General features: G+C 40.8%; 1 protein-coding gene across 8 annotated transcripts in view; it reads left to right on the top strand.

The window, feature by feature from the left end:
* The window catches only part of LOC127635135 (nuclear receptor corepressor 1-like), a 119,103-nt gene extending 99,869 nt beyond the window's left edge, over positions 1 to 19,234 (top strand). For 3 of the 8 annotated variants that reach the window (XM_052114945.1, XM_052114954.1, XM_052114935.1), the window contains 15 exons: positions 4,466 to 4,693; positions 5,546 to 5,746; positions 6,501 to 6,650; positions 8,129 to 8,278; positions 8,390 to 8,528; positions 9,847 to 10,307; positions 12,175 to 12,300; positions 13,011 to 13,147; positions 13,233 to 13,453; positions 13,783 to 13,917; positions 14,639 to 14,757; positions 16,923 to 16,976; positions 17,619 to 17,819; positions 18,362 to 18,535; positions 18,649 to 19,234. In XM_052114945.1, coding sequence (XP_051970905.1) covers positions 4,466 to 4,693; positions 5,546 to 5,746; positions 6,501 to 6,650; positions 8,129 to 8,278; positions 8,390 to 8,528; positions 9,847 to 10,307; positions 12,175 to 12,300; positions 13,011 to 13,147; positions 13,233 to 13,453; positions 13,783 to 13,917; positions 14,639 to 14,757; positions 16,923 to 16,976; positions 17,619 to 17,819; positions 18,362 to 18,535; positions 18,649 to 18,851 — 2,699 coding nt within the window. In that variant the 3' untranslated portion in view covers positions 18,852 to 19,234. The remainder of the gene's footprint in view (positions 1 to 4,465; positions 4,694 to 5,545; positions 5,747 to 6,500; positions 6,651 to 8,128; positions 8,279 to 8,389; positions 8,529 to 9,846; positions 10,308 to 12,174; positions 12,301 to 13,010; positions 13,148 to 13,232; positions 13,454 to 13,782; positions 13,918 to 14,638; positions 14,758 to 16,922; positions 16,977 to 17,618; positions 17,820 to 18,361; positions 18,536 to 18,648) is intronic. The other 5 variants (XM_052114970.1, XM_052114937.1, XM_052114981.1 and 2 more) reach the window with 4 other exon arrangements.
* Positions 19,235 to 19,534: the final 300 nt, after the last annotated feature.

Below are 19,534 nucleotides of genomic sequence, written 5' to 3'. Positions count from 1 at the left end.
GTTTGGCGTCCGGATCAGGTTCACATTCAGTTTTGGGTTTGGCAGCTGGGGCCAACCCACTTCTAGCAGATTGTGATCTGGTGGTAGTCTTTACTGCGGATAATGCAAGAGCTGCTTCAACGCGACAACTTTATGCTGCTCATTGGAGAATATTCTCTTCATGGTGTGGAGCTCAGGGAATTGATCTGTTTCACTGTACTGTGCCAAAGGTCTAGAGTTTTTTGCAACACTTGTTGGACAACAATAAAGCGACTTCTACTTTAAAGGTGTATGTCGCTGCCATACCTGCACATCATGCCCCAATTGATGTTTCTTCTGTTGGGTCTCATAATCTTGTTTGCAGTTTTTTGAAGGGGGCAAGGCACTTAAAGCCAGTTCGTGGGATTCTTTTTCCTGTGTGGGACTTGCCACTTGTCTTAGACTTCCTTAGTACATCGCCATTCGAACCAATGGGTGAGGCAGATATTAAGTGGGTGTCTTTTAAAGACAGCATTCCTGTTAGCTGTTGCTTCGGCTAAACTAGTAAGTGAGATCCATGCACACTCTGTGAGCGAGTTGTGTTTACGCTGGTTGCCTGGGGATTCAGGGTTCATTCTTCATCCTAATCCAAACTTTCTTCCAAAAGTACGGTTACCACAATTTGTGAATCAGTCTATTAATCTGGCTGCTTTTCATATGCCCTCATCTCCATCCAATGTGGTTAGGAGAGATCATCTCCTGTGCCTGGTACGTTAAAGTCTTGTGTTAATTATACAGCATTGTTAAGACAGACAAATTAGTTATTTATCTGTCATGGCAGTGTGCGTAAGGGTGCGCAGAGACTGTCGCGCTGGATTGTAGAAGTGATCAAATTGGCATATGATAAGGCTCAAATACCCTTACCAGAAGGTGTTACTTGCCATTCTACTGGGGTGGCCTCTTCAACTTGGGCTGGCTTTTGGGGTGTTTTGTTGGCTGATATCTGTGCTGCTGCTACCTGTACTTCTCCATGTACATTTGTACGGTTCTACAAGGTTTATGCTTCTCATTGTGTAAGCTCTGCAGTTTTTCTGGAGCAACCTTGATGACTTCAGGTGGGTGGCATTCCTCATGACTGTGATGGTATGTGTCATCCATTAATGCTTAACACTGCCTCTGGTGGTCAGTAGGAATGAAACAGAATGCTAGTTACGTATGTAACTGTGGTCCTGTGAATTCCGGATGACTGCCAGAGTCCTTTGTCATTCGGAACGTGAGAGAAAGCATTCAGAGACTGAGTACCAAGCTGATGCGGATTATATTCTTGCTTGGTCTACGTCACGTCGTGACTTTGTTGTTTTATTTTCTCGATCTATCTAGCTGGCACTGCGATTATCCATTAGTTCTTTACACTGCCTCTGGCGGTCATCCGTAATTCGCAGAATCACAGTTACATACGTAACTAGCGTTTTGTGAACCATATCTATTAAAGACGTCGCAAAACATCCAGACATGTTGACCGGTATCTTTTTGCCGACATATCACAAGTAGTGTATATCCTCAAACATCTTTTCATATATTATTATATAATATTTTATAAACCATAATATCCACTTCATCAACTCAACTGGCACACCAAAATTTCAGACACCTTTGTCAATGCATCATTTTTTTTATTTTATTTATATCCCTATAAGCAAACAGGGATAGATCATATTTTTCTCTCGCCGCTGAGAGATGCTGGCTGCCATAGAAAATGAATGACTTCCGGTCGATTTGACGCTCTCGACGCCTCTGGTCTGAACATACCATAACCTCTACAATTTGCTGCTCTGAAAGGTCTGGTTCTGGTACAGGAGGAGCTGTAGATGGGAAAATGCATTAATGGTTCATTTCGCCATGGTTGATTTTTATGGACGATGAATGTGACGCCATGAAAGCAAGACACACAAGTGTAGATGACGTTACCCACGCAGTTGACTAATCACTCACGGACCTAACTCTGGCAGACTCGCTCCCTACTCGTTTTTCAACATTAATGTTTTTTTTTAAATGTGCAGGTCTCACATGTGCGAGCAAAAAAATACCTGCACGGTCTCAAAAAATAGTCGCAAAATGCAACCAATTGGTCGTAGTCTGGAGCCCTGCCACACTAAATCTGAAACTGCTGCACAACGTGACATAATAGAAGCCAATCAAATAGTTAATGTTTAATGTGTGGGCATGGTTACAAAAAAATGTCTGCTGCCCTTAAGGTTCATAAGGCTTCACAGTGGCCTCCATAATCCTTAAATGGAAGACATGTGGGACGACCAGAACCCTTCCTAGAGCTGGCCGTCCGGCCAAACTGGGCTATCGGGGGAGAAGAGCCTTGGTGAGAGAGGTAAAGAAGAACCCAAAGATCACTGTGGCTGAGCTCCAGAGATGCAGTTGGGAGATGGGAGAAAGTTGTAGTAAGTCAACCATCACTGCAGCCATCCACCAGTCGGGGCTTTATGGCAGAGTGGCCCGACGGAAGCCTCTCCTCAGTATAAGACACATGAAAGCCTGCATGGAGTTTGCTAAAAAACACCTGAAGGACTCCAAGATGGTGATAAATAAGATTCTCTGGTCTGATGAGACCAAGATAGAACTTTTTGGCCTTAATTCTAAGCAGTATGTGTGGAGAAAACCAGGCACTGCTCATCACCTGTCCAATACAGTCTCAACAGTGAAGCATGGTGGTGGCAGCATCATGCTGTGGGGGTGTTTTTCAGCTGCAGGGACAGGACGACTGGTTGCAATCGAGGGAAAGATGAATGCGGCCAAGTACAGGGATATCCTGGACGAAAACCTTCTCCAGAGTGCTCCAAGACCTCAGACTGGGCCGAAGGTTCACCTTCCAACAAGACAATGACCCTAAGCACACCACTAAAATAACGAAGGAGTGGCTTCACAACAACTCCGTGACTGTTCTTGAATGGCCCAGCCAGAGCCCTGATTTAAACCCAATTGAGCATCTCTGGAGAGACCTGAAAATGGTTGTCCACCAACGTTTACCATCCAACCTGACAGAACTGGAGAGGATCTGCAAGGAGGAATTGCAGAGGATACCCAAATCCAGATGTGAAAAACTTGTTGCGTCTTTCCCAAAAAGACTCATGGCTGTAGTAGATCAAAAGGGTGCTTCTACTAAATACTGAACAAAGGGTCTGAATACTTAGGACCATGTGATATTTCAGTTTTTCTTTTTTAATAAATGTGCAAAAATGTCAACAATTCTGTGTTTTTCTGTCAATATGGGGTGCTGTGTGTACAATAATGAGGAAAAAAAATGAACTTAAATGATTTTAGCAAATGGCTGCAATATAACAAAGAGTGAAAAATTTAAGGGGGTCTGAATAATTTCCGTACCCACTGTATATTTATGCCCCTCTTTTTAAATACGGGCTCCCTGACATTTTAAACAACTGCCTACATTCGTACTGTTGTTTTTCGAAGTCGCAGGCACTTTTATTACAAATAAACGTCCTTCCCAACTGGGTTTGTGAAGGGGTTAATTCAAACTTTGACTATAGTTCATATATCCATTCTGAGTGTCCCCCTCCTTGCCCACCATGAGGGGCATTCACTTGCGGTATACTCATGTCGGTCGCCATCCTGCAGACTGCGGCATCATGTTTCCTCTGGAAGGTTATGTGGTGTAGTGTGGCATTATGGGACTCTGTTCCCCATAGCGTTAGCTTCCTGAAGCAATGTTAAGTGAACGGAGTCATAAGGGAATGTCTTGTAACCTATGTATGTAACCTCAGTTCCTTGAGACAAAGGGAACGAGACATTGCGTAAGCTGGCCGCACTACAGACTCAGTTCTTTGAGGTGTGAGCAATGCGCTCTTGTCCCTCAGTCAGAAAATTCTGAGGAAAATTCTGTTTCTGTTCCCTTTTTTCCCGTTTGAGCGCTTTTATACTGGACAGCTTTGCGCCTAAAGGGTGGGGTTTAAACACCATAGCCAATTTTGCCGTTATTGTAGAAAGGTTTCAACTTGGCAGTATAGAAGGACACTCCCCATAGCATCAGCTTCCTGACTTCCATCAGTCTCAAGGAACATCAAGGACGTTTTTATTTTCCGATCTGCTGGTGAAGTTCCGCTTCCACTCATGGACTGCCATTGGTGGAGGGCAGACCAGCTCAAATGTTCGCTGAGCCACCTACTGTACCGGGGTAAAATTGCTTGTCGATTAGCGCCACCTATTGTAAAGTCTTGAATGCACTAACAGCAGTCTTTTGCTTTGCTTTCTGTGGGCAAGTACCTCTCGCTGGTTATTCGCCTCTCAATAACACGTTGCATTTGGTCTGAAAAGGCTTTTAATCTCCTGGTAAATTCATGGTGTTCATTTAAGTCTCAGCTGTAATCACAGCTCAGTATGTTCTGATTTGGCCTGTGTCCCTGCAATCTATCAGTGCCAGTTTCTTCAGGTAAGCCATATAAACAATGAATTGTATTGATTTTTGTCCTCTTTCAAACAGGAAATATAACGACAGGTAAACCAGCTTCTCACGAGAGAAAGAGCACACTGACCCCTACCCAGAGGGACAGTGTTCCAGCTAAGTCACCTGTGTCTGGGGGTGACCCCCTCAGCTCTCACAGCCCGTTTGACCCCCACTTAAGACCCATGGTACCTGGCGATGTGTACCGGACTCACCTGCCACCTCACCTGGACCCCAGCCTTGCTTTTCACAGAGTCTTGGACCCAGGTAATCTGGGGAATCGGGGATCTTTCTGGAATTAAAACTTAATCAGTGGAGTGGTGGTGGTGTAGTGGTCTAAAGCACATAACTGGTAATCTGGTATCTTGTAATCAGAAGGTCACTGGTTCGATCCCCACAGCCACCACCATCGTGTCCTTGATCAAGGCGCTTAACTCCAGGTTGCTCCGGGGGGATTGTCCCTGTAATAAGGGCTCTGTAAGTCGCTTTGGATAAAAGCGTCTGCCAAATGCATAAATGTAAATGTAATCAGGATGCAAATTATTGCAGGCTTGGGGGTATTGTCATTATCACTTTATTATACATTTCCATGTAAAAAATGTCACAAAGTCTTAGAGTCAATGTTCGGTAAGGGGCAACAGATGACAAGGGGCAGAGATGAACTTCGTAAGATTGCGGCCTGAATATTACCTATAGAGGTTCTTTTTAAATATCGATAAATCGCAACTGGCTTTAAATTCATGCTGAATTACATTACTTCATCAGATAAAGAGCATTTGAGTGAATAAGCTTTACATAGGTTTGGAAAATGTGTGTATTATGAATTAGTTCTGTTCTAATATCATTCTTTGCATACAAACAGGTATTGGGCAGTCAAATGGTTCCTGCGTCACACATAAAAAAAGATTTTCTCTGAGTAATGGCTCTCTAAAAAGCACTACTCCTTTCTCATTAGTAAACAACATGTTTTGTGTTTTTATCCTGGTCTCATTCATAACAAATGCATCATGCATTTCCTGCTCGACTTTCCAGGACTATGGCAAATCCACACAATTGACGTCAACAACAGCTGTCTTTTACCTTTTAATCTCTCATCCTCCATTTTCCTCTACCCCTCAGCAGCGTACATGTTTCCACGGCAACCGTCACCAACCGGTTACCCCAACACTTACCAGCTGTACACCATGGAGAACACTCGTCAGACCATTCTGAATGATTACATCACCTCACAGCAGATGCAGGTTATACCACGGCCTGATGTTGCGAGGGGACTGTCACCACGGGAACCGTCCATTGCCATCCCATACCCACCGGCTAGAGGTAAGGGGCTAGACTATCTTTGTGTGTGTGTGTGTTTTTGTGAGAAAAGGGACTGAAGGAAGAATGTATGCTGTAGATGATGTGCTTGTGTGAGCTAGTGGCAACCTTTTCCAGATCATCAGAAGCAAATGACCCAAAGCAAATTCTATTTTTCAATTAATTGAGTTCAAAACAAATGTTAAATTCAGGGCTGGGGCTGTTCCTTATAATGTGTCTACTCCCATTTCAGTACTAGAGCTGCCTATTAAAAGACCCACATTATTTTCTAGAAAGTACATTTGTTACATGTGGTCATTTTGTACTGCAAGTACATCTCCAGGAGATTATATATTAAAAGTTGACCTAGGTGTGCTCAGATATCTTATTATTATTAGAACATTAATTGATGGGATGTATTATTGTAACAGGTGCTGATTGATCCCTGATATTTAGCAGGTCCTACTATGTAAACTTCTTTCCGCACTGCACTAGATTGCATTATGTAGTGCTCCTTTGTAATAACTGACTAGTTCTGACTAGTTAGAATTTTTTTGTTTTCAGTCTGGTCAGCTTTCAGCCCTAACCTACTGTTTTTGGTAATTGAATTGAACTCCTTTGATATCTTGACATATTATTGATATCATTTATTCTAAATTCTTATTCTAGTCTGTTTGTAGACTTGTTTCTAGACGATGAATAGAGGGTGTTTGCTTATTAAGTTGAAGCTGATTGGTTTGTTGCTCACCCTCTGGCCCTTTGCTTCTGTCTGTAAAAGGAATAATTGATCTAGCCCAGATGCCACCTACCATCCTGTTATCTCACCCCGGGGGCACAGGTTCCCCCTCCCTGGACCGCATCACCTACATCCCTGGACCTCAGACCCCTTTCCCTTCTAGGGCATTCAACCCTGCCTCCATATCTCCAGGTGAGGATCCCACCCCTCATCTCCTATCCAACGCCTGAACTTCCCTCTCCAATCCTGGTGGTGGTGCTTTAGATCTGGCCCTTCGCTGCTGCTTTGAGATCACTTTTGCTGTTTTAATTGAAACACTTTCTTCCACCTAAAACTAACTATATCTGCTTCTAGGTTAATGTATGGTGCACAGCAGTGTTTATGCACTATTCATGCTGCTAGTGTTGGAAACCAAAAACTGTTTACGATGTATTTTTTCCTCAACCAAGGAACACAACAACATCTGAGGACCTTACTCGACATCTTAATCTTTTCATAGGTTATCAGCTAACTACAATTGTAGCACTTTCAGTGTTGGCGTACCTCAGCTGCTCCATTGGAATCAGTCTAGCAAACTTAACGTGCACACCCGCATCAAATTCAGAATACTTTTGGAAATATGGAAGCACATTGTTTAAATGTTTAAAGCCACAATGCAGATTCACCTAAAAATATTTGGCACAAACTGTTTTCATTCATATACCTGTGTTCCGCAAACGCTTGTCTGCGTGATAAATTCTGGCTTGTATCTTTAGATTTATATGTAGGATATTAGTCATCATTAAAGAGCCAAATCCCCCAATTTTTGCAAGTAAGATTTAGCTACCTCCCCTGCTGCCCTTCCCTGAGATCCTGCCTGCTCCTGCCTTGTACATGCTGAAGCAAGTGGAACGCTCTCTCACTAACTAGCTAGGGTGAACGGTAATGGTAAGGATAACTAGCGTAAATGTTGGCCTGTGGTCAGTATTCTCATATTGAAAGTTTGTCTTGGGAACGCAAACTTTCTGGAGGTGAGTAGATCAACAGATAGCCGGTCTAAAGGTACATTTACACAGAGTGACATGAAAAAGCAAAGTGATTCACAAAATGTAAAACTATTTACACTGAGAACAAAACGTGTTCTCAGTGTAAAATGGGTGTGAAATTACAAAGGACTACATTATTTCGATTTAAAGTCATAATATTCACACTCTGTGTGAAAATGCTCTAAAAACAATGTTGTATGTCTACTTTAATTAATGAAGTCTGTGTCTCAGTGTTGTACTGCAACATCAATAATTACATGAATGGTCTTCATATACAGTTTGTATCTTGCACAGATGTGCGTACAATGCATAAAAATGAAAGCGCTGACTCTTCTTTAAAGAATAAAACAATCTTAATTCATTAATATCAGTTTAATATTTTGCATGGTTTTGTGTAATGGAACCTCAAATAATTATTTGCGTGGATGAAAACCTGCAAATATGTATGAGAGAGAATGCTAATATGAATGGAGTATTATTTCAAATCACTGCTAGTTACGGTGTTTAATGAAGTGTTAGCTTGAATCTTATTGCTGCTCTTAACAGCAACAAAACTTCCCCAGTCAAACTGCAGCAAGTGTAGAGATTCCTTTTTGGTTGTAATCCCAATGTTTGGGTTTTTGTACATGTGTTTCCCCCTCACAGGACATCCTGCACATCATGCTACTGCAGCAATTGTGGAGAGGGAACGAGAGAATCAGAGAGAAAAAGAGCGAGAGAAAGAGAGGGAAAGAGAAAGGGCAGAAAGAGAGCAGAGAGAGCGGGAGCGTGCAGCAGTAGAATATATGCGTGGAGGTGAGAATCATCAATGCACAAATGCAAAGAATTTCAATCTGAGAAGTCCACTCAGTCTGTAACAAACTTACTTGGAGTGCTCAGGAGGATGTGTCACTGTTTATGTCTTAGGTCCTGAGCAACCTGGCCGTCCAGGCAGCCGTGGTTTCCTGCGTTCCCCTTCACCCTCTGTGAGATCACAGGAGGGCGTCCTCCAGCAGCGGCCAAGCATCTTCCAGGGCACTAACAAGAGCGTCATTACCCCTCTCATGTGAGTAAAGCACTAGTTTTGTTATTAATTGACCCCCATGTTCTGTTTGGCATCTGATAGTATTACGTGTATTGATTTTCCTTAAATTTAGTCATTTTACTCTGACTAATATGGTATATAATTTGAATCGACGATGATAACATTTTAGGTGATTATAATGTGCAAAATAGAAAGAAAATTCAAACAGACCAAATGTCAAGGAACGTTTCTGATTCAATACAAGTTAAGCTCAATCGACAGCATTTGTAGCAAAATGTTAAAAATTAATTTTGACTTGTCCCTCTTCTTAAAAAACATTAAAATAAAATCTGTGTTACACCAAGGCACTTAGAATGGTGAATGGGGGGCAATTTTTGAATGTTAAAATACTGATTCAAAAGTATAGCTATCATGGAATTATACTGTACATCGCAATTCTAAAATGTGACTGCAAATATTTGGATTTTTTTTCCCCCCTTTTATTCTGTCCAATTCACATCAACGTCCTATGCATACGTAACACAGGCATACAGATGGAAACATTTCATTGCACAAGAGGAGCTCTAAAATACAGTTGCACACAAGCAGCCACAGGTGTCGTACGATGATTTCTGCTTAAACTGTGAAAACTGTAACTTAAAATAAAACCATGTAAGAGAATATAATACACAGAGCACCAGGAGCAGGAGAGAAACATGCTTTTTCAGTACAGAGGATTACATTTAAATTTGTAAAAATCCCAAGATACATAAGTCACTCATACTGTATATGATTTCATTTGAAAACTTCTGAATTTGGATGTTTCATAGAATACCATCACTTTTGCATTTTTTACATATAATAACAATAATATAATACAATAAAGACTTAAAAACTGTGTCCCAAATGAGCGGCACCTTAAGGTGGCAATGTAGAAATATGCGGATAAATATAAACGTTTTTCACAAGTCATTTATATCAAATGAAAGCTCTCGTTCTCAAATATGTGACTGTACAGTTTATTTTGCTGCCTTAACACCACAGTTTAGATTATTATCAAAAGAATCACAATGTGAAAAATGATCTCTGTAAGACAACGAAGACAAACATCTCGTGTCTGCTCTGATCACTGCTTCTGTATGCATATCAGCTGTTACCTTAGGCTGTTTTCTTCTAAATGAGCCATTGTGTTGCATTTTGTTTGCATGAATTGTTCACTGTAATGGTGTTCTCCTATCCAAACTGACTATTACTTAATATTGTCATTTGTTTTTATCTGGTTGTTAAATTTTAGATTTTTTATTTGCTTTGTTTTTATCTGGTTGTTAAATTGTATATTCTTTTTATTTGTGTTGTCCAGGCAAATGCCGTCGCAAGCAGCTGCAGTTCAAGCCAACTCCCGGTACAACAATGCAGCTGATGCTCTTGCCGCCCTGGTGGATGCCGCAGCCTTGGCCCCGCAGATGGATGTTGCGAAAGTCAAGGAGGGCAAGCACAGTAGCGGCTGCTCCCGTGATGATGACCTGATGACTTCATCACGACGGACAACACAAGAGTCTCAAGAGATGGAACAGCATTCTATGCAATCACCGTATGGGGACGTGTCACTGCCTGGTGGGAATCCTTCCCATCTTGTGTATGCAGAGGGGGGAGGAACTGCTGGGAGCAAAGAGCAAAAACGAATAGAGAATGACCTGCGAACACATGGGAAGACCACCATGACTGCTGCAAGTTTCATTGATGTCATCATCAAACGGCAGATTGCTCCAGATAAGGATTCTCGGGAGCGAGGCTCACAAAGCTCAGACTCCTCTGGCAGCAGTGAGTGTCGTCAGAAACACAATATTACGATTCATAATTGGGGCTTGGCGATATAGTTAATGATGATATTTGATACAGATCTCATTACTGATGTTTGTGCTCTATTTTTTCTTATTAGAGGAACTTCGATTTCAACCAAACAGCTGTTGTTGCTGCATAGATTGAAAATGTTTGATGAAGAAGTAAAATATAGTAAAGGCCTAGTTAAAAATAACCAAGGCATGTTTCTCTGTTTTGAACTAAATCAAGGGTTGGCAGTCTATTCACACATGCTTGAAGTCCCTCGCACCTGCAAGCCTATCTATATCTGACAAGGAAAATAAAAAGATGGAACTCCTGTCAAAGAGGTTGCTGACCTCTGAACTAAATGAACACAAGGAATAATCCATGTATTTTACTAAAACTTTTTAATATATGAAAAATGCCACACAGGGAATTCTGTGAACATTTTTGTGCGATTAATTAAACGAGCCATTGAGGTCAAATTAATTTTTCATTGATTAATTGAAACGGACTGTTTTAACTGATTCATGCAAATGAATCAAACTTGTTTTGATAGAAACATTTGTGATTCAAATTATCTGTATGTTTGAATCGCATGTATTTACTGGCACCACGCCACTCTTGCTAAAAGCAAGCTGTGAGACTTTGCACAATCAATTAGGCCAATTCTGACCATATGTTGTCTTTGTGAATTGGCAAAAATGTGGTAACAGTAGTGCACTACCTGCTTCTGTCCACAAACATCTTTATATTCTTCCCAGATTGTACAGGAAAGTACAGGACAGACAGTGCTGTTTGAAATAGAGAAGTCATAAACTTTGGGATGTACATCACACATTAACAGAAGGCCTAATGGGATGACTAATGTCATCGAGACCATGAGACTAATAGTCTTAAAACCTTTGAAAGCACAACCTGTGACCCAGCTGAAAGTGACACTGACAACAGTGAAAAACCCCTGATCCAACCCGAGTCGACAGGGTAATTCGATTATGGATATTGTCTTAACACGGGAGTGAAAATTGGATTCTTTCTGAAGTGGCGTACTTTGAAAGAATGGGGTGGGTTGATAAAGGCTTGCTTCAAAACCTGTTCTGATTGCCACAGCTAAACTTGAAAGCGTTATTAATCTTTTTTTAATTTTTTAGATTATTATTTAATGGTGATGAAGTTTATATATATATATATATATATATATATATATATATATATATATATATATAAAAATTAAACTATTTGTTTCCTATCCCAGCTTAATGTGGCGACAACTATAAGTAAGCAATTAGTAGGTTGATATCACCTATGAGTGTAACCATTCTGGCTCTGTGGTGCTTTCAGCATTAGGCACTGTTCACACATGCACCGCTTGATGTCCCTAGCCTCTGTACTGTGAAGTCGCCAGTGGTTATTCCTACCGCTGTCGGACTTCACATCTTGCCATATCTTTTTAAAGCTATGATCTGATCACAGATGTTACATATTGCAAGTAAAACTAAGATATCATTCGGGTAAGATAAAACTAAGACAAAGGCTCAGGTATACTTGTTTATTTCACATGCCGGATCATATGTATATATGAATGTATATGTATGCAAATTATTCAGTTATAGCCTATAGCCTTTAACTTCCATTTGGGGCTCTTGACGCTTTTCTTATTGACTAGTTTTGATGGCCGTACCACAGCAGAAACACTACTGCTCACCATGTTTTTGTGTACCAAGTTGTTTTTTTGGTGTCCTGTTATTGGGATGCAGGAAGCAGGGCAAATTATTAAAGGTGCAAGTTGCACATTCTCTAATGAACAAGCCAGCATTATTTTACACTTGTGAATCTTTAATTCTACGCCTATCTTCATGTTCTCTAGTGTCATCTAGTCGTTATGAGCCTCAGGGAGGAATTGAGGTGATTAGTCCAGCCAACTCTCCAGCACAGAGAGAAGAGAAGAATGAGGGACATTTCCCATCAGAAAAGAGCTCTCAGCCAGCTTCAGGTGAGACTACAAACACCTGATCCATCCAAAGCCAGTAGCATGGATGTCTGTTATCAGGATTTCCACCATGATGGAAAACTTGGAAATATCCAGGAATTTATAAGTTTATAAGATTCTAGGCACAGAAAAGTCAATACATTTCCATAGTGAATAAACATAGAATTTGCATTTTCTGAGTGCTATCTCTTTAAAATTTCTTTAAAAGAGATAGCACTCAAAATATTCAATTTCTTTTTCTCTCTCTCTCTCTCTCTCTCTCTCTCTCTCTCTCTCTCTCTCTCTCTCTCTCTCTCTCTCTCTCTCTATATATATATATATATTTATAAATCCTTAACCCAAAAAAAAGACCCCTTACACACCTGATTGGTTATCAGCAGGTGTGTAGGGGAAAAAAAACTAATTTGAGAAAATATCCTGCACACAGCTGTTGCTTGCAAAGAATACTTTAGCAACATCATAGGACCTTCATCAGGCATTTACATATTTACATTTTAAGTCCTGATGAAGGTTGTATGACTGAAAACTCGCTGTGTTAAAAAAAATATAAAGTAGTCTTTGCGAGCAATTTCAGTGTATGTGGTTCCTTTTCCTAAAATCTTGAACCAGTAATCATGAACAACTTGAAAGGTCATGGATGTTCATTGATAAAGATTTGGGAACTTTGTATTATTGTAGTCCAGAAAGATGTCTATTTTTCTCATGTCCTATAGGTGAAATGAGGTTTGATATAAGCCGGTACAGGCAGTCGGTAGATTCAGGTTTGTCCCAGCAACCTCCCTCACAAGCAGACAGCTATGGGCCGATCCCAAAAACACACCGCATCATGACCCTTGCTGACCACATTTCGGTAAATTACACTCACATTCACCCTAATACTATCTCCTTTCTTAATTCATACCTGCTTGATTTCTCTCGCTTTCTCTCTCTTATAGCATATCATTACACAGGACTTTGCCAAGAGCCAGGATCCTCCTCCATCCTCCTCTTCCTCCATCTCCTCCACATTCCAGAGCTCTGGTGTGGGAGGTGTTGTAGGTCGAGTTAAACCCCCTAACCGCTATAGCCCAGAAAACCCAGCAGCAACTACTGCACACCACCAGAGACCACCAAGCAGAGTGTCTTCTGAAAACTCATCAGATAAACTGCGTGCCAGGTATACTTGTGAGAGTCACAGACACTCTACATGCACTCAGCCAAACATTTCACTTGGTGAATTCCAATGACACATTTGGCCTGATACACACACACACACACAAGCCTTTCATAGAATGCATGCATGATATTGCATGAACCAGCTACACTGTGTGACCAAATGTATGTGAACAGCCCCTTCTATTTAACTGGTTTGACCAGGCCCCTTAATACTTGTGAAGATGCATCTACTGCATACAAAGTCATACTTGAGAATTATGTGCATTCATGCATTTTGCACACTGAGAATTATTTCCCAGAGGCAATCCCTTATCAGTAACTCTCTCTCAGGCCAGGCAGGTCTCCTGATCGTGGACGAGGACTGGAGAGCTATGAGCCCATCTCTCCCCCTCAGGGTTACTCTGGGTTGGATAAACAAGAGTCCAGTGTACTTCAAAGACGAGAGCAAGACGTCCCTGAACAGAGGTATAAACTCGTTGTCTCTGTGTACTCAATTGTGAGAGCCTTTACTTTTGACATCTCTGACATTGTCATGGTTTTAATGTTTCACCTGGTAAATTATTAACTTATTTAGCTGCTTTGTTTGGTGTGGGCTCTGTAAGCATCTGTCAGGGTACTTTCAAATCAGTGTCCTGGCATTAGATCAAGACACCTTGTACACCCAAACATGGCCTACACTAGCATGCTCCACATGTGTGACTTAATATGGATTGAAATGAGGAATTTATTTCTGGATCTAATTCTGATTCCACTTAATGATTTGTGTTCCTTAACAATTTCATTAACAATTTCATTAACAATTCCTTTTAGTAATTTTGAGGAAGCAAGAATTGAGTTCAAGACTGAGGCCTTTGACTTAGTCATTAAAAAAAAACACATTGTCAGAGTCATTCATTTATTTGTGAATCAAACTTCACTGTTCACTGTTTATTCAGCGAGGGCAATGCAATAGAAAGAAGTTGTATATTTATAGTCTTTGTAATATTTTGCAGTGCACAGTCTTTCATACAACATTCATTACAGACTGCATGCTCTCAGCTTAGCAAAAACAGAATGTCTCTTTGTTATGGCACTGTTGATTCATTAGCAGCACAGTGCCACCTCTCAATATTTTTGTTTTTAAAAAATGGCACCTGTTTGCGATTTCTAACCCTATTCCACTCTGACCCTTGACCTTTCTCTTCAGGACTGATTCTCGCTCCCCAGGCAGTGGCAGTTACCTGCCAGCGTTCTTCACCAAACTGGAAAGCACATCTCCTATGGTTATGTCCAAAAAGCAGGAGATCTTCCGCAAAGCAGAAGTCGGCAAGTAACAGCCCTTGTCCTCAGAGCCCCATAACTGAGTGTGACTGCTACTTACAGCCTTGGCCAAAAGTATTGGCAGTGACATAAATGTTGTGTTTCGCAAAGTTTTCTGCTTCAGTTGTTGTGGTGTTGATTCACATTGTTTCTAGTGTTACGGCACACCTTCCTTGGTCTAGGGGTATGGGAAGGTGGGTAACAAATGTTTTTGGAGAGAGTGCAAAACTGATCCTGCCTCCCAGGTCCCAGAGTAACCACAGAACGCAACAACAGTATATAGTAAAAATATAACACATTTATTAAAGTGGGATAAATGGAAATCTTCAGGAGTGGAACTGGCAAAAAAAAACAAACAAAAGACATTCTTCCTAGGGGTTTAGAGAGTGACTTGCCTATCAAAAAGGAAAAGAAATGACTTCCCTAACTCCCTCTCTATAAATAACCAAGAGAAAACAGAATGCTTCAAAGTAAATGGCGTCCACTTCCCTTCTAAATAATCCCACAACACAAACAACTTAAGTAGATTCAAATTTAGTTAAAACTGGGGTAATAAACTTGTAGATGTTGCACATTCAACTGTAAGGCATTACCAAAGGAATATAAAGAGTAAACAACTTTAAATGACAATTCTGTTGATCAACTCGCACTTAAAGACAACTGACAATACTGTTGTCTTACCCACATTAGCACACAACAATTGAAAGCTGGGACCAAGAGATAGAATGACTAGTGCAGGAGAAAATATTCTCTGTGTGTCTCTCTCCCTGGTGAAGAGAGTTGTGGTCTGCTTATAGTCTCCATTCCTGGGCTGAGCCAATCATGTGTGATGAGCAACAAGTGGGCCTCATTATCCTGCTTAAATGGAGAGCAATAGTGACAAGGAAATACACAGCGAGACACAACACACAATAAACCACATTAACAATATCACAATGATATAATATACGTCCCTCAGGACGTAGAACTAGATTATTGTGCAGAGTGATCAGATGCATTTTAAATAATTGCAAAAAGCTTCAAAAATTAACTATCACAAAAACCCAAATTACATTGTTCTTTTGGCTCTGGCACAAAATGACCAGCTAAAATAATTTCACTAATCATATCAGCAGCACCTAGGAAAGTGTGAACGAGTACTACTCAGGTAAAATCATTCTGATTGGATTATAAGAGCAGACTGATTGCTATAAAAGGAGGGAAGAAGTGCTTCCAATCATTGTGTTATTGTTAGCAATGGTTACCTCTAAAGAAAGACGTGCAGCCATCATCACTTTGCATCAAAATGGCCTCACATGCAAAGAAGTCACTTCTCTCCTAGAAAAACATCAAGGACAGATTGAAATTCTGCAGGAAGTACAAGGATTGGACAGCAGAAGACTGGTGCAAAGTTATTTTCTCTGATGAAGCCCCCTTCCGACTGTTGGCACATCTGGAAAATCGATAGTCCGGAGAAGAAAAGGTAAACGCTACCATGAGTCCTGTGTCGTGCCAACACTGAAGTATCCGGAGAGGGTTCTCTCACAATTCTGCCCAAAAACGTTGCCATGAATAAAGAAAACATCCTGCAAGATCAACTTCTCCCAACAATCCAGGTGATGATCCGTTCATTTTCCAGCATGATTGGGCACCATTTCACAAGGCAAGAGTGATAATAAAGTGGCTCAGAGATCGTTACATAAAAATTTTGGATCCGTGGCCAGGCAACTCCCCGGATCTTAATCCCATTGAGAACCTGTGGTCAATCCTCAAAAGGCGAGTAGACAAGCAGAAGCCCACAAATTGTGATCAACTCCGAGCACTAATAAGGCAAGAATGGATCACCATCAGTCAGGATTTGGCCCAGAAGCTGATATCCAGCAAGACAGAGTGAATTGCAGAGGTTATGAAGAACAAGGGTCAACACTGTAAATATTGACGCTCTGCATTTATTGAATGTTTTTGCCAATAAAAGCCTTTCAAACTTATGAAATGCTTATCATTGTTTTCCAGTATACCATAGAAACGTGAAAAAATTATCTACAAATACTGAATCAACAAACTTTGCAAAACACAAATTTATGTCACTGCCAATATTTTTGGCCAGGGCTGTACATTCATGCTGATGTCCTTCATTCCGACATCTGATCATCTGATTTTACCTTCATTCTTGATGTTCTTTAACTTAACAGGTAATGCTCAGCCAGGCACTGAGATCTTCAATCTCCCAGCAGTAACAACCACAAGTAAGTACATAAAGTCTATTAGTAATAATTCATTAAAGAACCTGGGCAAAATAAGTAGGCACTAGGCATTGCCCAACCTTGTGGACAAAAGCTATTTTCTTCAACACCGCCCACTGTTGCACAAACAGTTTACCATTAATACAAATAGTATATTAATTCAATTTACACTGTGCAAATTGCATCTATATAAGATGCTATTTGAGTTAGTTGTATGCTCATCAGCTATGATATTAGTAACGTTTTCGTGATCTAAAATTATTAACTAGACTATTTCTCAAGATTTTTATTTTCTTTTATGTCATGTTAATGCGAATCAACAATCGAGCAACATTGGGTGTGCTGTACTGTTTGTTAGTCTGTATTTTGCCACAATGACTGTATAATGCAGGGTTTGCATCAGATTAATACTTGCCTTTCAGTTGTATTAATATCTTCTCACAGTTACCGTTTCTGAAATCATTTTCTGCCACAAATAGATTGCATTTGCAATGACACGGCCAAATATGTACGACTGCATGATTTCTTTAGGTAACTGACATGCCATTCATGTGCATAGTTTGATGCAGGCATTAAACGTTTTCCCTTTGCTCCTCATTATTTTTCTTAGATGTTTCCAATGTTTGTCTGTGTAATCCTATACAGGCAGTGTAAATGCCAGAAACCACTCGTTTAGTGATCCAGCCAGTAATCTTGGTCTGGAGGACATCATCAGGAAGGCTTTGATGGGAAACATGGAGGAGAGGCAGGAGGACCAGAAGCAGCAGCAAACCCAGCAGACAGGAAACACCTCAGGCAGCAGTATTTCCGAAGGCCGACAAGAGGCTAGCCCTTCACCTAACACAGGTGTGCTTACTTTAAACACACATTTTCAAACAAGTTTTGTCTAATTGTAGATAAACATATGTGCCGTATCTGGCTCGTGTCTAAGAGAACAACATTTGAACAAACATGCATGCTGTCCATTTCAGAATTGCCATGCTGCTTGCTATTTTATTACCAAAAAAACTAAAGTTTGTAGTTTTTTGTGACACTTTTATGGCACAGGACATGTTCTTGCATCCGTCGGTACTATTTTATTATTGGTGGTCTATGCTATATTTTCAGCATCTGGCACCATGAGTGTTGCGTTTAAAGATGCTATGTTGTTAAAAGAAATCAAACATTAAAAATGTTAGACACATGTGGCCTATTCCATTCCGCTACACTACATCGTCCTGTGTGAACGCCCACAAAGCTGACCCACTTTTTTAGACATTTTAAACCCTAGTTTTAGGCTAAGACTGGGCCTCCAAGGAAAATCACTCTGAACATTTAATTATCACTCAGGACCAGACTAAATTTGTCTGGGACATGAACTCGTGAACTTGATATTTCTTTCACCTCAGCAGGAAAGCAGAAGCTTCAGAGCAAAGCTAGCAGCAGGAAATCCAAGTCTCCTAACCCAGGCCAGGCATACACTGCTGGAGAGCGACCATCTTCTGTGTCCTCTGTTCATTCGGAGGGAGATTACCACAGACAGGCGCCCTCTTGGGCTTGGGAGGACCGTCCATCTTCTACAGGTGAGCTACTTAATCCTTTACTCAACCACGAATTGTTTGGTCAAATAAAATGCCTTTATTAGTACAAGATTATTTGACACTGAAACATAAAAAAAAAAACTTTCTGTCTCCAGGTTCCATGCAGTTCCCATATAATCCTCTAACAATGCGCATGCTAAGTAGTACCTCTCCCACCTCCATGGCCTGCCCATCTCCCTCCATGCAGTCCCAGCAGCAGGGTGGCGCCTCTGGTCCTCTGGCCCCGACACGCGCATGGGAGAGAGAGCCACCACTATTGTCGGAGCAGTATGAAACGCTCTCTGACAGCGATGACTGAGGCAGTGACCTACCTCCCTCTCCTAAACAGAAGGACCCTACAAGCACCCCCCACACCCCCGTTCACCATCGACCTTCTTTCTCTGTCTTTATGAATCCCACTCACTGCCACTCAAGATTGAGATTCGACTGGGGAGGAGGACATACATTTGGTGCTGCTTTTGTGCCTACTGGTGGTCAGAGAGAGCATTGCAGAGAGCCACCGATTTGATCTGAAAACAGCTGCAGAAGCTTTGATTTATGGCCTGTTTGGGAAGAACTACAAGAAATCGGAAAAAAAAAATTGAAATGTAGCAGGAGAAAAGGACTAAAAACTTGTAAAGAAACTTACTTGCTGAAAATTTGTTTCTGTAAAGATTTTTTTTTTTTATCTATAAAAAGAAAAACAATCAATGTATATAAATAGAATACAATTTTTGCAGTGTTTTTCCTTTAACTCGTTTTTTTTCTGCATTTTAACTGTTGCTTTTTAAATTCAACCCAGTTGGATGACATGACACCTTGGAGATTTTGTGGTCAGTCAGGTGAAGAGCATTGAGCTTTCCAGAACTGAAGTATTAAAAAAAAAAAAAAACATTGAAGTGACTTTGCCCCTCAAATGCAGACACTGTCTGTGCAACACTGTGGAGATGTGTTGGTAAATTTTACTGCCCTGTTACTTCAGGGAAGAAATCTCAATCATTC

Source organism: Xyrauchen texanus, chromosome 4 (genome assembly GCF_025860055.1).
Source record: "Xyrauchen texanus isolate HMW12.3.18 chromosome 4, RBS_HiC_50CHRs, whole genome shotgun sequence".
Taxonomy (NCBI): domain Eukaryota; kingdom Metazoa; phylum Chordata; class Actinopteri; order Cypriniformes; family Catostomidae; genus Xyrauchen; species Xyrauchen texanus.
The sequence above is the reverse complement of the archived record's forward strand: the minus strand, read 5'-3'. Positions and strand labels throughout refer to the sequence as shown.